We start from the raw sequence: 18,167 nt of genomic DNA on the forward strand, positions 1-18,167 counted from the left end.
AGTACCGGTAGCAAACTTTACCCAATTAGCTGGGGGACATTCGCAGACAGCAAAGACAGCTTCCACCTTCTCGATCCAGTGCAGAAGCCCTATGGCACCCTCAGTGCCACTGAAAGGAAGAGGCTTGCAATCCATGAAGGTCTTGAAAGTACAAACACGTGGTTGCACAGGCGCATGCTGACCTGTTGTGAGAGTGATACGAATGGGTTTAGAGGTGGAAAGACGATGTGGCGGTAGGATCTAAACATCCTAAAACAACGAGCTTACCTCCAGGGTGAGCTGCGAAAGCTGCAGCCACCGTGTTGATCAGGTTAGTGAACTGAGCCTGAGTCATGTTGACGTTTCCTCGTCCGCGTCCACTCATTGTCTTCATAGCCAGAAAACATAGTATGAGTGTGATGTCGTAACATAGCGAGAATGAGATAGAAGAGGGGAGGCGTATCTATCTAATTAGGCAAACTAGTACGTATAGTAGAGCAGAAAGCATAAGACAATCAAGCAAGTAAACATGGGTCCGAGCTATGAGGTCAGATATGTGACAACCCGAACTTTTACGGTTAGTCTTACCTCGTTCCACGACCGTTAAACGAGTATTGTTACGCGTGCTCATTGCGTGATTCTAGTAAATGTGCTTGATGTGCTTGAATTATACTTGATTGGCTATATGAGACTTAATTGTATTATATGTGTGTGGGTGGTTGGCCGTTTGTTACTGTCCGTATGGTTCTTTGCCATTCCGCGTGTCCGATATACATTAATCTTAGCAACCTTATATCGAAAATAAAATAGATCATTGTAAATACAACTTTGTTGGTAATAAAAATTATCTTAGAATATCATGTATCACATATTTGCTTGAACTCGACCCAAATATAACATGTAACGTCAGTTAATAAATTGTTGGACTTGGCCCAAATACTGATCCGTGTTGTAACTAGCACCGGCCCAAAACATTGCTTTGTTTAGAAACCGCAATCGGCCCAAGTCAGAGTTTGACTGGCAAACCATCACCGGCCCACATGTAAGATATGATCATGAAACCATTTAATATCATGTAATGGGCTCCAGCCCACTTCGACTAACCAAGTAGGAACCGCCCCAAACATTGTGTTAATTATATATGTTGACAATTAAATTAAACCTCAAAACATCAAACCCTACCCTCCTTGTGAACCGAGACGGCAGTAGGCACACACCTCTTTCCTTCGAAATCCCTTCTTCCATTGGAGCTCACCCCTTTGTGTCAAGTTATTCATCTTCTGGTTAGTACAATCCTTATGATGTTAATCTTATTTGATTGCTCTAGAGTATATGTGAGATATTGTGTGGATTGTCTTAACCTCGATGCTAATAAATTGTGATGCTAAAATCATATGGTGTGTAGCAGTCATATTAAACTTGTGATTGACTTCTCATGACTTAGGGTGTCTTTTTTTTCTAATCATTGTTGGATAAGGTGGGTCATGTTGCATGGGGAGGGGAATCGACTTAAGTGAAGGATTGTGTTTTGGTCGTGGTTAGATGTCATTGGTGGGGAATCCTTGCAAGGCTTGAATTCTTATAATTAATTGGTTGTAGAAATAGGGGATAATTATTAGAGAAAGTGTAGCTGTGTAAGTAACTGGGCCAACGTGATAATGATCATCACCCATGATCAAGTAACTTATTAATTTCATGAAACCTGATATGCATTGTATGTTGGTATTATAAATCTTGGTGGTTATCATGTAAATTATTAGTGGACTTACATGCCCTGATGGATCGCATGACTTAGTATGGGCCGCCCCCATGGATTTGTTATGGAAGGGCTATAGGAAACACAGCATGGGCCACGTATATACTTTTGTTAAATTGAATTTGGGCCATTTGCTGAACAGGGCTTTACCGCGCCCAAACCGCACGAACGGAGGTTCACTTATACTGTTTGGACCTCTCGTGTAACCCGGGTAGGAGGAATGGGTAAACACATGGGTCAACTATAAATGGTTTGAGCTATATTTTCTTGCATTTGACAAATTAATGTTAAGGTGAAACATTTCGTGTACAGCCCTAACTTGTAATGCGAATGCGTGTCGGTATGAATAATTGCTAAGGCTTGTGTGATAATATGAACTATATTGGTTATGACTTGTATTACGTGTACATAAGATTGTGAGTTACGTGATTGTGAAACTGATTGTCACTGGTGATCCTAATAGGATTTAATTGACCAACTGGGAACACTTACTTTACATTTACCGAGCAAACCAAAGGTGAGTTCATCTTTCTTGAGTATGCGTCCCGGTGGTTGGGACAGTCAGTGGGTATTCCTGGGAGGGATAAGTCTTTTGGGTAAAAACGGGAATGTTGGATAATATACTCTTCCTATCACCTTTAAAGTCCCTCCGTGTTGTTTGGTTACCAGGAAGGTAACATGGTATTAGTTAGTAGCGCTACTTAGGTTTGGCAACCTCACCCCGTATCTGGGAGGACGGGTGTTGAACTAATGACCTAGTCATGACCAATGCTTTGATAGGAGCATTGGAGAAAGGGCAAAATAATCAGAAGCCGTCTTGTATTGGGGTATTATCAACATTGTTATCAACATTGTTTTCAACATTACTTCGGGAATTAACTCCAATGGATTAACTACATACTTGGTAAACAACGTTTTCGTAAAACTATGAACTCACCAGCGTTGTCTGATACACTTGTTGCATGCTCGCAGGTTGTTAGGCTATATGGATTTGGAACTTGCTGTCTGAAGTAGCTGGAGTGGTCATGGGTCGTGTTGATTGGATTCACTTATTGGAATATTGGTTTTCATACAATTGTTTTGAGAATATTTAACGTATGGTTTTGATAACGCTTCCGCTGAACACATTGGTTTTCGTATAAACTCATGTTGGAATTTTATCATTTAATAGAGAGTTTTATTTTGAAACTTGTGAGTTCAATGTAATTAGTGGCTCATTGTCAGTTCGTCACACGCCTAACAGGGACACTCCCTAGGTGGTATTTTGGGGGTGTGACAGTTTGGTATCAGAGCCACTGGTTATAGTGAACTTGGTTTTAAAACGTTTTCATAAAACCAGACTATAACCGAACAGTCCTGAAATCGACCATGACACTCAGCTTCAGATTGCAAGGTTCGTTTTTCTTGTACTTTATGCATTACGTGCCTAGCGTACACCTACTTATGACATTGCATATGGCTACACACTCAGCACTATAGTATGATTGATTACATGTAATTATTTGTCTACCTTGTGATGCATTGTTAGTATGGCATAACCTCTAGACTTTTGTGACCTTTACTATCTTGACAACGTTCGTTTTGCTACTCGAATCCAAGGAACCTTTTGACACAAGCTAAGAGGAACTGAGATAAACATGCAAATTACATTATCATTATGGGTGCACACATAATAATAATGTGGGGTGCATGTGAGTCCCAGTGAGGCTTAGCAAGTGTGAAAGGGATTCTGACTCATTAATCGACATAACTGGGGATTCAACAATCTGTTGGGGTTATGGCGATGATTGACTTCTATTCAATCTTGATCCTTATTCTTTCCACCATTCTTGTGGATGCATGTGAATCTTTGTGTAACCTGTGATATTTTTTTATTTATTTGCTTATAACTTCCGTAGCGCTAGAAGAAGTTCTCATAAACCACTCAACGACTAACTGGAACAGTTAAACCCATGCGGTAGTTGATAGGCGCAACTATTAGACCGAAGATGTTCTCGAACACAATGAGCTATCATCATGGGAATCCCTCATTATTTTTCTTTTACTCATGTAAGAAACTTGGTGAAACTAAGATTCTCATCAGAACCTGTTATCTCGATCTAAACCCTACAAGACTTTTAGTGTAAGCTCTTCGACATCGGCATATCAACGTAGTATGAAGAATCCCTCGTACACTAATACTTTACCCCTTGCACTTAACTATAAAATTCCCTTTGGCCCCATTATACTGCCTTGTGACTTATCGTTAGTCTAACCTGGTTTTCATCCTAACATATCTAACTCTGCAAACGGATTTCCATAAGAACAGTTCCATCATTTCAATATTGAACTCTGAAAATGGTGATGTATTGTTATCATCACCATACCATTTTGAACGCCTTTACACGCCTTTGTAATGAAACCTCTTGGCGACATATGTGATGTCCCCAGTACACCCGTCTTAGTTCAAACCTTCAAACTTGGTTGTATACATGTTCGACTAATTGCATACTCAATTACTTACATGGATCTTAGTGAATCTATTCTTATTCGCATACGAGCAGCTCGACGACTGTAGAGAACGCTCTGATTTAACCGAGATGCTACAGACTTAGCCAACTATCACCTTCATAGATAATTCTTCTTGCGCCAACACCTTCAAAGTAACGCTTCCATCGACTGGTACATCACTTTATTTCCATTTATACTTCTTGTTTGCGACCAGCTACATCCTCATCATCGGATTTGCTACTTTACTCATGATTCTAAAACAATTAGATGGAACAGATTGATGATAACCGCGTCTTGGTATATTCTTCGCGTCTTATCTTGTTGTGCTAAAATGAATACCATAGTTCTTGCATAACCCTGTTATACGCTAATCCTCGTTTGGCTAAATCACTCTCTACGAACGTCACTCGAGGAATGAGTCATACTTAAGATCATCAAGTGCAAGAACATAAAATAAAATTATTACTTACGTAAGGTATGCCAAGGTCAAATTCCTTCTTGTGTGAAAGCACCATACTCATGTATAGCTTCATCGACCTCTTTGTTCCATGCTTATTTCTCTTTGACCGAAGGCTGGTCATCTTCTACAACCAACTGCGACCAAAATATCACGATCAATATCAACTGAAAATCTCTTTTCCCTCTGAATGAACGAGTCAAGATGATACCCGTTTGAATTAGGGATTAATGCCTAACTTGAGTTTTCATCCAATCGATTGATTGAATTGCTTGAATCACCTGTTCCAAGAAATTATATTTTCTTTCTCGAATTCTTACATACGATGGCATCACCTTTGATCTTCGATAGGGGTGACTGCACCAGTTCTGATCGCCGGTAGCGATACCATATATGAACATATATTTCTTACGCACACTTTATCACATTCACATATTTTGTTTCGAGAAAATCTTGGTGGTGCACCCGACACACGTGATTTGAGGGTTGAGCATTTTAGCCTGTAACAAACTACCTTAACACATTTCCAGTTCGGTTTATCTCGTCGACCCTTCGTTTATGATGTACGACATTCGCCTCAATTCTGGTAAGCTCTAGATATACATTAGATACACTTGCTTCGTGAAGTGTTGGCTACTTAATATACAACATCCATGATAACTAAACACTGCCTTTTTGTAAGTCCCCAAATTCGAAGGCGTATAGCTCACCCAAGTTATATTTAGTGCAACAACCCCCCCCCCCCGGTCGCACATGTTAAATGCATCAGGCAATGCCATACAGATGTATGACACACTCGTATTTCAACTTTTGTGAGCATCTCTTGAGCTTAGCATAACTTGTCACAACATTCTTCATTATCAAGCTCCTATTAACTCAACTTGTGTTTCTACTTAAGAGCAAGACATTTTTAGTTTAACACAATTAACACAAACTCTACTACCTCAAACACTCATTCATGCATAACACTCACATGACGGTAATTCGGGGAATTACGGAATTACACATGGGTTGTACTCGAACGATGACGAACAATTAGAACACTATTCCTGAACAAATAAAGAAATATAACTTATGTGAAATTATATGTTATCTGACTTTATATGCTATATGACTTATATATTATTTAGTGAACTTTCGTGAAACCGTATTTAACTACGTGTTTAGTGAATTATCGACAAACTCATAATTGGAGCCTAGAGTATAATATAGCCTAAATTTCGAGGACGAAATTTCTGTAACATGGGGAGGATGTGACACCTCAAGAAAACCAGGAAACCACACAACATAACTAGCTTCCCCAGTAACCACGTATCAAATTTCGGGACGAAATTTCTTTCAAGTTGGGGATGATGTGACAACCCGAACTTTTACGGTTAGTCTTACCTCGTTCCACGACCGTTAAACGAGTATTGTTACGCGTGCTCATTGCGTGATTCTAGTAAATGTGCTTGATGTGCTTGAATTATACTTGATTGGCTATATGAGACTTAATTGTATTATATGTGTGTGGGTGGTTGGCCGTTTGTTACTGTCCGTATGGTTCTTTGCCATTCCGCGTGTCCGATATACATTAATCTTAGCAACCTTATATCGAAAATAAAATAGATCATTGTAAATACAACTTTGTTGGTAATAAAAATTATCTTAGAATATCATGTATCACATATTTGCTTGAACTCGACCCAAATATAACATGTAACGTCAGTTAATAAATTGTTGGACTTGGCCCAAATACTGATCCGTGTTGTAACTAGCACCGGCCCAAAACATTGCTTTGTTTAGAAACCGCAATCGGCCCAAGTCAGAGTTTGACTGGCAAACCATCACCGGCCCACATGTAAGATATGATCATGAAACCATTTAATATCATGTAATGGGCTCCAGCCCACTTCGACTAACCAAGTAGGAACCGCCCCAAACATTGTGTTAATTATATATGTTGACAATTAAATTAAACCTCAAAACATCAAACCCTACCCTCCTTGTGAACCGAGACGGCAGTAGGCACACACCTCTTTCCTTCGAAATCCCTTCTTCCATTGGAGCTCACCCCTTTGTGTCAAGTTATTCATCTTCTGGTTAGTACAATCCTTATGATGTTAATCTTATTTGATTGCTCTAGAGTATATGTGAGATATTGTGTGGATTGTCTTAACCTCGATGCTAATAAATTGTGATGCTAAAATCATATGGTGTGTAGCAGTCATATTAAACTTGTGATTGACTTCTCATGACTTAGGGTGTCTTTTTTTTCTAATCATTGTTGGATAAGGTGGGTCATGTTGCATGGGGAGGGGAATCGACTTAAGTGAAGGATTGTGTTTTGGTCGTGGTTAGATGTCATTGGTGGGGAATCCTTGCAAGGCTTGAATTCTTATAATTAATTGGTTGTAGAAATAGGGGATAATTATTAGAGAAAGTGTAGCTGTGTAAGTAACTGGGCCAACGTGATAATGATCATCACCCATGATCAAGTAACTTATTAATTTCATGAAACCTGATATGCATTGTATGTTGGTATTATAAATCTTGGTGGTTATCATGTAAATTATTAGTGGACTTACATGCCCTGATGGATCGCATGACTTAGTATGGGCCGCCCCCATGGATTTGTTATGGAAGGGCTATAGGAAACACAGCATGGGCCACGTATATACTTTTGTTAAATTGAATTTGGGCCATTTGCTGAACAGGGCTTTACCGCGCCCAAACCGCACGAACGGAGGTTCACTTATACTGTTTGGACCTCTCGTGTAACCCGGGTAGGAGGAATGGGTAAACACATGGGTCAACTATAAATGGTTTGAGCTATATTTTCTTGCATTTGACAAATTAATGTTAAGGTGAAACATTTCGTGTACAGCCCTAACTTGTAATGCGAATGCGTGTCGGTATGAATAATTGCTAAGGCTTGTGTGATAATATGAACTATATTGGTTATGACTTGTATTACGTGTACATAAGATTGTGAGTTACGTGATTGTGAAACTGATTGTCACTGGTGATCCTAATAGGATTTAATTGACCAACTGGGAACACTTACTTTACATTTACCGAGCAAACCAAAGGTGAGTTCATCTTTCTTGAGTATGCGTCCCGGTGGTTGGGACAGTCAGTGGGTATTCCTGGGAGGGATAAGTCTTTTGGGTAAAAACGGGAATGTTGGATAATATACTCTTCCTATCACCTTTAAAGTCCCTCCGTGTTGTTTGGTTACCAGGAAGGTAACATGGTATTAGTTAGTAGCGCTACTTAGGTTTGGCAACCTCACCCCGTATCTGGGAGGACGGGTGTTGAACTAATGACCTAGTCATGACCAATGCTTTGATAGGAGCATTGGAGAAAGGGCAAAATAATCAGAAGCCGTCTTGTATTGGGGTATTATCAACATTGTTATCAACATTGTTTTCAACATTACTTCGGGAATTAACTCCAATGGATTAACTACATACTTGGTAAACAACGTTTTCGTAAAACTATGAACTCACCAGCGTTGTCTGATACACTTGTTGCATGCTCGCAGGTTGTTAGGCTATATGGATTTGGAACTTGCTGTCTGAAGTAGCTGGAGTGGTCATGGGTCGTGTTGATTGGATTCACTTATTGGAATATTGGTTTTCATACAATTGTTTTGAGAATATTTAACGTATGGTTTTGATAACGCTTCCGCTGAACACATTGGTTTTCGTATAAACTCATGTTGGAATTTTATCATTTAATAGAGAGTTTTATTTTGAAACTTGTGAGTTCAATGTAATTAGTGGCTCATTGTCAGTTCGTCACACGCCTAACAGGGACACTCCCTAGGTGGTATTTTGGGGGTGTGACAAGATAAGTCGAGTCTTGCACTTGGAGTGTAGTGTCGTTACGAGTCACGGGTTATAGTCTGGTTTTTCTCAAAAAGATTTTCCCCTTTTTAAAACGAAGTTCACTATAACCAATGGCTCTGATACCAATCTGTCACACCCCCAAATTCCACCTGCGGAGTATCATCCGCTTGAGGGCGTGACCGACCAGGATCCAGCCACCAATTATACTGAATAATTGAATTAATAACCATAGTAATACTTACTAACCATACGATTAGCAAATATCAAGTTCAGAGTTTAAAGTTTTAAGTTCAAATAGTAGTAAGGAGCGGAAGCATAAGTAAAACAGTTTTAAACAAGGTTCATAGTTCATGTTTATTTAACACCCAACACAGGGGTGGACGAACACTACACATCCCCAAGCAGCAGCTCCTCAGTCACTGGTTACCTGCAAAGCATGCAGTAAGGTGTCAACAATAATGCTGAGTGAGTTCACTAGTTGTCCAGTTTTAATTACCAAAAACTTGTTTCACCAGTTAATTTATCCATTTATACATGCCATGGGGAGCTACCCCAAAAGTTAGCGACTAAACTGTTTTTCCAATACCGAACACTAGGTAACCGTTTGCGTTTCCGCAGGATGCCCCGATGTCAATGTTCTATCATCATTGACGGATGCCTGAGTACATTAGTTCACGACCGATCCCATACCATGGCACGGTGTGAGGTTGGTAAGACCTAAATAGCGCTATCAACTAATAACCCGTTCGCCTGGCCCCGGCAACTAATCGGTATTATGTAGTAGGGACTTGAGTGATAGAGTTTCGTTTAGTGCCGTATGTTGCATTCCGTATAAACAGTAATTAACTAAAGGTTCCCAATAACAAGGGAAGAAAGTAAGTTGTATCCCTCATAAGGGGATAGTGTTGTTTTTAGTTCCGTTTCCCAAACCACCGGGAACGCATGCTTTAGGTTGTGAACTCACCTTGGGTTGCTCGGTAGATTAAATACCCGGTCAATCACGTTGGTCACCACGTCCTAGCATGGTTACCAAATATAGGTCAAGTTGGGGTACAAGTAATCACGTATGGCAAACACGTATAGACACACTTAGCATGCATACAAACATACAGTTGGGTTATTGGGCCTGCCCTAACATTTTCACAAATAAGCAGTAACAGAACACATGCAGCCCAGTCAACAGATAGCCCAACAAGTCGTGGCCCAATAACACGTAGGCAGCCCAGTCGAGACAAGGGTGGTCTCGACTCGAGAATACACGGTCTCGAGTCGCAACCGGGAGATCTCGAAGAATCACGTTTTGGTCTCGAGTGTGCTGCTTGCGAGTCGCAATCTCAGGAGTCTCGAGCCCAGTCTCGAGTCGAGATCATGTCGTCTCAAGTCGAGACTTAGTCGGTCTCGAGTCCCTGAAGCTCGTCTCGGTTCATCATGCTTTGGTCTCGAGTCGCAACCAAGGGTTCCGACTCGCAACCATGATTACGTGCACAGAAATCCTTCTAGAACCTGTCACATGTACTAACCAATAGAATTGTGTAATCGTGATTTGGTGTACTATCCAATGAGAGTGCACAAACATGTTTTGTTGTCTCATTTACCAAATATTCAGATCAAACAAAGCCTATTCAAATATTTTTCATGATCTTCAAGTAGTTCATCATGCATATTCAAATATTCAAACCAATCAACTAACATTTAATCCTTGGTTCTTAACACAACTTCATAACATGAGATGAGACAATCATTAAGCACCATATTTGCCCTATTTTATCATTATAAATTGGATGGTAATAATCATCAAACATTGATTTATACACACACATGTTCATTCTTCATAACCAAGCATTTATGAGCAAAATAGCTAAGATAGAAGGATCACTCTAACACTTCACATAATCCGAATGGTTCTAATTACCAAACCGTTCACATACAAAACATGAAGGAGCATGGTTAATCAAGCAAAACATGTTACTCATATCATCAAACAAGCATCTTTACATAACCATCATACACAACAACAATCTTTAAACATTTAACCAAAAGAGATACTAACCGGCTAGACTTAAGGTGTGATAATATGATGAATAAGCTTCCAAGTAAGATCCGAAGCTTGAACCGGAAGTCCTTGCTATTACCGGTTTTGATCCGAGAGAGAAAGGAGATGAGAGGAGGTTGATGGTGATCTAGGGTAGGGTCTTAGTGAGAGAGAAAGAGTGAGTGAGGGAGAGTGTTTGCAAAAATGGTAAAGGTTGGTCACCCTCAAGGGTTTTATACCCGTCTCGAGTGGGTTGAGGGCTCCCGAATGGGCTTCTCGGTTGCATGGCCCAACCGGCCCGCTTGTTACTGTTCACTCGAGACCGGGAGTGGTCTCGAGTCGGGTCCTTGGGGTCTCGGCTCACTTGTAATATACACATATATATATATAACGTACATACATACAACACATAATAACAGAAAATCCATAGTTTCTCATTTAATAATATGCGTACACGAAATGTTTAAATCAAGAAGGTTGCTCGGGAAACCCGAAGTGTCATAGTGGAACTGGCTGGACTCGCAGCTGTCAACATTTTCTGCCCAGATCAGGCCGTTGCGTCGCGCGACGGAAGAGGATGTTGGTGGTGGCGTGACGCCACCATATGGGTAACCAGATTAGCAAGTTTCAATTGTTGACATTTTCACCCCCTGGACCTTCTAAAGCGTAAATTCTTTCATTTTAAGCACATTTAACCCATTTAACTTTTATTCTTGTGATCCATGAGATATAACCAAACACCGTTAGGTCCGGTTTCATTAAATGATAACCGAAAACATAATTTTTGCCTTGTTGACGCTTTTAACCCCTTAATTACGAAAGTTAACGTATTTTCCACATACGATATCGAAACCTTGTGAAATTTTTATCACTTATTCTCGGGAGCATAATTAATCGTTACAAAGCTTCAGGTTCTTTAAAAGGTCACTTAGAGGTATAATTTAAACATGTTGACACATTTAACCCTCGCGTCTTGTAAACTTTCACTTTCTTCCACAAACGGTTACATACGATTCATGATTCATTCGTTTAAGGGTATAAACATCGTGTAGGGTTGTTAAAAGGCACAATTATCAAATGTTGACACTTTGAATCCTTCTACACACATACTTTCTTTGTTTGTCAACTTCAGTCCCTCTTAATCAATTTGTTAATCGCTTAAAGTTCATGACACGTGTCGATATTATATTGGACATGATTTTGCGAGGTGTTACAACAACAAATGTGTGCAAGAACAACAACAACAACAACATGAACAATCTGAACTGACTGCAACAACAACATGAAGAACATGACTGCAGCAACAACATGAACAATCTAAACTGACCCTAAGTGAAGGAACTGCAATAACAACATGAACAATTTGAATGCAACAATCTGAACAATTTGAATGCAAGTGAATGCAACAATCTAAACTTACAATATCTGAATGCAACAATCTGATTGCAGCAAGGTTATGAACAATTTGAACTGAATGCAAGTGAATCCAACTGAAACTGAAACTTATGCATAACCTGTCCAAACACCAATAACAATAACATAACCTAATGCAAGTGAATGCAAGTCTAATCTGTTCAAACACCAACAACAATAACATAACCTAATGGACAACAACTAAGACAAATAACAGTTTAAGTTTGAGTTAATAGTCATACAAAAGAAGGGTAAACCCTAATTATAAACACCAAATACCCAAAAATGATCAGGATCGGTTCAAATTTAACCCTTATGATACCCTAATAGTTACATATATAATATTTATAGCCAACCAACCACCATAGGAGTCATGGTCGACAGCTAAAACAGAGCTCAATCCTTAACCATCTTCCACCCCTCAAAAGGACCCGATATTGGATCCTAATGAGTCGTCGAGTGACCCGCACTCAAAATCCGACTAGAATTCGGAGAGAACCAACCCACATTTCAGCTTATACGACCGTCATGCATATCGAAATCATAGATTAAATTCAAAATTAAGACAAATTAATGTTGTACCAATCACGTGTAGGGTAAACAAGATCACCACATACTGCCTCATCGTTGTCGGAATCACGTCTGTTTTTCGAAGGAATTCTTTCTCCGGTGAAGGAACAAGTGTGGAAGAAGGTGGGGGATTGAAAATGAGCTTCTCAAAGAAGCTCAGGGAGTAATATGGAGGGACGGTTTCACTTTTAGGTGGTGAATTTACCATTTTGCCCTTTAAGTTATTAATTAAATATTAAATAAATAGATAATAATTGAAAAATATAAGGAGGGACGTTATTGAATGCAATCGATAACCACAAGAACTTGATTGTAGCGTTTTTTCAAATGAGGGATGGTCGTGTGTTTTGGTGTAAACCTCGGGGACGTAAATTAACATTTACTCTTTATATTATAATTCCATTTACTTGGCTACAAACCAAACACAATACAAACTTTTATTCGAATTCTCTTTGAATGCAGTTCGTTTAAAATATTTCACATGCTTTACTATTCCAAATGTCATAGAGTTTATGATCCTTTCACGGAATCACGGTTAACGAAATCATTTCTTTAACTTTTTTATCGCATGAAAAGGCCTTACAGTTAAAAATTCAAGGTTGTCCTCTCTATATTGGTCGTAGGGGCCTTCCTCTTTTAGTCGAACACATAATGAATATGCCAAATAAGAGCATCATCTCATATATATGTTCACTGTGAGTGTTTTTTCAAAGGTAAAATTTCATATATACTTTTATTAACTTATGAAATATCATATATACTGAATTTAAACTTAAAGATGTCATAGTTATTTTTACCTAATGAAGGTGGAACCTTTTAACCTTTATCTTTTTCATCTTACCTGTTTTTTTTTTTTTTTTTTTTTTTTTTTGTGCATTTATGTTTTTCTTATTTTTTCCTTTTTCATTATATTTGTAAATTTCGTAACTTTTTAAGAATTTAAAAAGGTTGTAAATACATTTCATCATATTTTTAACAAAAGTTAATACAGATTTTAAAAAGTTTATTCTATATTTAATTTTGGTTATATAATATTTAAACGTATTTTACTTAGTTTATTGTAGTAAATAACGTGATTATAAAAATAAATGTAAAAATAGTAGTAATGTAGACTTTCTAGTTCTAGGCTGTGTGTGACGAATAATGTTTTGAAGAGGAAATGAGTCTTGGTACTTGGTAGTCAAGGACTCAAGGATATAATAGATGTTGCGGTGGTTTCATAAAACATTTGATGATTAATGAGTTAAGCATAAAGCATGGAATTTTGGTTTGGGTCATTAAATTGCTTTTTTGCTTCCTGTTTTGATCTTCCAATGAAAGGTAAGGTTTATATTTTGGAAGGATTGATATGGAAGTAATATGTGTTTAGATGAGGTTTCATTATCATGTCACCATGTTAGGATGCATGATATTAAGGACTAGTGGGATTCATTTCGCTATGTGGTGGACTTTTGATTTGTAGTACGGTTAGTTACATACTGGTACGATATCTCAATCGGTATAGAAACCGAAAGAGGGATGCCTAAGAGGATATTGACGTGTGTTTTACATCGATTGAAAATTATAAAAACGAATATATACAGGTACCGGCAGTGGCGGATCTAGGATTCCGACCAAGCGGGAACGTTTTATAAATAGGCGGTAACGAAATCGAAAAAACGTCAAATTTTTCCAAAATTTACACTAAAAACGTCAAAAATTTTCCGACCAAGCGGTAGCGGGCGCTCCCCCTTGTATGTGTATACATCCGCCCCTGGGTACCGGTAACAATATTATTCGGACGATATTGTGATGGTAAAGAACAAAAAAAAAATCTGTTAGGACCGGTTTGACTCCGAAACGATTGCGTATGACACGTTCGACGTGCGGAATCCGTGAACGTGAATAACCGAAACACACGAGACGTACTATTAACGTGATTCTTTGATAGATCTGAAAAGATACAAGAACCGTGAATCACCTTTTGCCTTTCTCTCTCTACTTTCTCTCTCTAGCTTCTCTCTCTAACCTCTAAGCTCCAAAGATCAAAATGGCAAAAGTCTCTAACTAAAAGCCTAAGGCTTCTATTTATAGGCCAAAGGTGATAAGGAATCTTTCCTTATTTACAATAATGCCACCTTGCCTTTAGTAACAAGATATTACATTGTAAACACTATAGTTCTTCTGTTTCAGCTACGAACTGAGATGACGGAGGCGATAGACATTAATGTACCAACAAAATCATTATATTTGACACGTCTGCTTTTGAAAAAAGTAAAACATAAATAAAAATAAGCACGTCATAAGGTATATTCAAACGATACCGGTACGACATCAGCCCTCAATATAGCCTAGATAGAAGATAATATATCTCGAATAATAGTCCGCTTCAACAAAATTTATACACAAACTAGTTATTTTCCGCCCGCGCGTTGCGGCGGGGACCCAATGACAAACGCGTGTCCGTAACGGTAAGCAGATACCGAATATCAAAACATAAATAAAAATGTCGTGAAAATGATAGTTACTCCGTCCTAAAAAAAATGATTTTAAATAACCTAATATATAATAATAGGACCCACATGTCCTACACGTTGGAAATTCGGTTGTTTTCAGTTCAGTTATTACGGTGCTAACACGTTAAAATATGCATGAGCTCGGTACCGGTAATGGCACCGAAGGTACAGATCCGGAAAATCATCGAAATTAGGTACCGGCACCGAAAATGCTCGGTACAATACAGTATGGTATTTGAAGGTAAAAATCAATAAATACAGGTATGGCGCTAGACCGGTGTCGAACCGAAAGTAACGATTCTGAAAACGCCAAAAGGTGGGTACCGAATTGGTACCGAAAATGATTTGCTATAGTAAATTTGGTACCGATACGATACTGGTTTGATTATAGGATTTGATATGATTTGTTCATCAATAATCTAAATATCCAAGTTAATTTTACATGTTACAATTCATGCATTACAGAAAAAGACAAAAAATAAAGCAAAATAAGTTGTTGTGTACGTATATAAAACCCCATTCAAACAAAATACAGTTTACTTACTGTGTGTATGAAAAATAATCTAAACGGTGCAATTACTTGCATTGCTACGCTGCTACAGGATTTGATTAGCTCAGTACCAACCGGTACCGAAAATACCGTTACTGAAATCCCCAAAAGTGGGTACTGGTACCGAATATACATGGTACGGTACGGCTCGATATGGTCGGTACTAGTACGACACCGGTATTTGAGGGTAAAAACCAATAAATGCCGGTGCCGAACCTCCGGTTTGGTAAATTTGTTACCGGTACCGACACCCGATACCATTTACTCATTCCTTTTTTTTTTATAAACATAGCCGTTGGCCAACGGCTAACCCAAACGGGTAGAAATCTTGGCCAATGCGATCCCGCCATGTCATGCTCGTAGCCCCGCCCAAGAGGCCACGCCGAAACGCAAGCTCACTCGAGATGATGACTTGGGTATCTGTACCCAACCCACGCCCCAACCCTCACCCCATACCTCATAGTGTTAATATACTTATTATATTATTATTATTACTGTTCAAATGTTATTATTAACACTGTTGTTCAAATGCTTCAGTTTTTAATATATATAGTTCAAATCAAATGTTATTATTACTGTTCAAATGCTTCAGTTTTTAATATACAGAAGAATGGCAAAAAAAATATATATATATATACACAACACAGGTTTTTTTTTTTTTTTTTTTAATATCTGTATGCCAAAGGCCACCAAATACTTGCACTCGTAGGACCAGACTCAACCCTCTTTCCATAAATAAAAACAACCATCTCACACTCACACCCATACCCACCATCACCATCCCACCCCACCCTACCCCTTCTCTTCAAGGAAAACAACCATACAAACCTCCAATCATGAGTTACTCAACTTTCCATAACCACAAAACCTCCCAACAAAAACAACACAAACACACCACCAAGAGACTCACTGAGGATCAAGTGAGACTCTTGGAATCAAATTTTGACTCCACCAAAAAGCTCGATCCGGAGCGAAAACAACAACTTTCTCGGCAGCTTGGCATCCCTCCAAGACAAATAGCCATTTGGTATCAAAACAAACGGGCCCGCTGGAAGAACCAGAGTCTGGAGCATGACTACACCATGCTCCAGCTCCGGTTGGAGGCCATGTTAGTGGAGACTGTTCAACTTCAAAAGGAAGTTGAACAACTTCGAGTAGAGCTCAATAAAGTAAAAGCAGAACAAACACAACGCTATAAACATTACAACAACAATAACAACCATCGATATTCCATGAATTATTCGATCTCCATATGTGGTGAGGAAGCTCGGAGCTCATCTAGGAGCTTGGAAGAAAATGTGAACAATATATATTCTTTTGGTGAACAAGTTTTTGAAGTGGAGGAGATGTATACCCCTGGTTCTATGATGGGTTCGGGTCTTCGAGCTTTCGGGTGGGGAAAAAACTTATTTTAGACATAATTCAATGTTTATCGAGTTGGCTACAGTCATTCTTGCATGATATAATGATATTGTTGTGTGATATATAACTGGCTTATAACATTCATGTTGGATTATGGATAGTTGTTTTGCAATGCAAATGTGTTGGAATGTTAATCCATCATTGTGTTTTTTTACGTGTATATGTGTGTTTTACTTTTTTTTTATACGTTTTCATATTTTTTTTTGGGAAAAAATGTTGTAATATTGTATATATGACCTATTTGATGGTCAAATGTTTGGTGATATGTCCTGAAAGCCATCAGCCATGGGACCAAAGAATACAGTGTTTTTGTTTGATGGGTTGTATGACGGTGAGATAATTGTGGCTTCCTCGAATATCAATATAATATAATATAATATAATATAATATAATATAATATAATATAATATAATATAATATAATATAATATAATATAATATAATATAATATAATATAATATAATATAATATAATATAATATAATATAATATAATATAATATAATATATTGTATAGTAGAATGTCTATAATTTAATACTTGATAAATTAATAAACTCGATAAAATTAATAATTTGTTCGGCCCCAATTTGAGACCAGTATAAAATTGGACCCCAATCGATAAAATAATAAGATAATAATTTTTGTGAAATCTCAATGTAAATAAATGGTCCCAGCAAAACTATAAATTAATAATTATTAAGATATTCCAAAATTCTAGGATTATCTAGTAAAAAATGAATCTATAGTCACTTAGGTGATATTGTTCCTTGACTAACTTTCAAATCGAAAGTTTTGTCAACCCACTGCACCAATCTTGTTGAGTGCATCATTGATGATCTCTCTTATACTCGCATAACAGTTTTCGTAGTTGATTGGTCATCGTTGATTTTTTAACAACTTTTAATTTAGAAGCCATAGTTGATGTGATTTTAAATCATTAGATATTTTATAGTGGTCAATCTAGATCTATGTACATTGAACTTGACAAGTTCATTAATGTGTGAATGTACATGGGAATTTTGAAAGTCCTTGTTTCTGTTTTATTCAAATAGGTAAAGTGAACGAACATTGAAATTTTGAAGGTCGATGCATTAATTTGAGAGTTTGCTCACGAATATAAGCCAACTCTTTAAATTAATAATTTATTAATTTATTAAGTTAAGGTGTTATGT

General features: G+C 38.0%; 1 protein-coding gene across 1 annotated transcript; it reads left to right on the top strand.

The window, feature by feature from the left end:
* Positions 1-16,345: 16,345 nt before the first annotated feature.
* LOC110895152 (homeobox-leucine zipper protein ATHB-52) lies at positions 16,346-17,151 on the top strand. The gene has a single exon (XM_022142432.2). The coding sequence runs from the start codon at positions 16,412-16,414 to the stop codon at positions 16,988-16,990; it is 579 nt and encodes a 192-aa protein (XP_021998124.1). The 5' UTR covers positions 16,346-16,411; the 3' UTR covers positions 16,991-17,151.
* Positions 17,152-18,167: the final 1,016 nt, after the last annotated feature.

This window comes from Helianthus annuus, chromosome 12, assembly GCF_002127325.2.
Source record: "Helianthus annuus cultivar XRQ/B chromosome 12, HanXRQr2.0-SUNRISE, whole genome shotgun sequence".
Taxonomy (NCBI): Eukaryota; Viridiplantae; Streptophyta; class Magnoliopsida; order Asterales; family Asteraceae; genus Helianthus; species Helianthus annuus.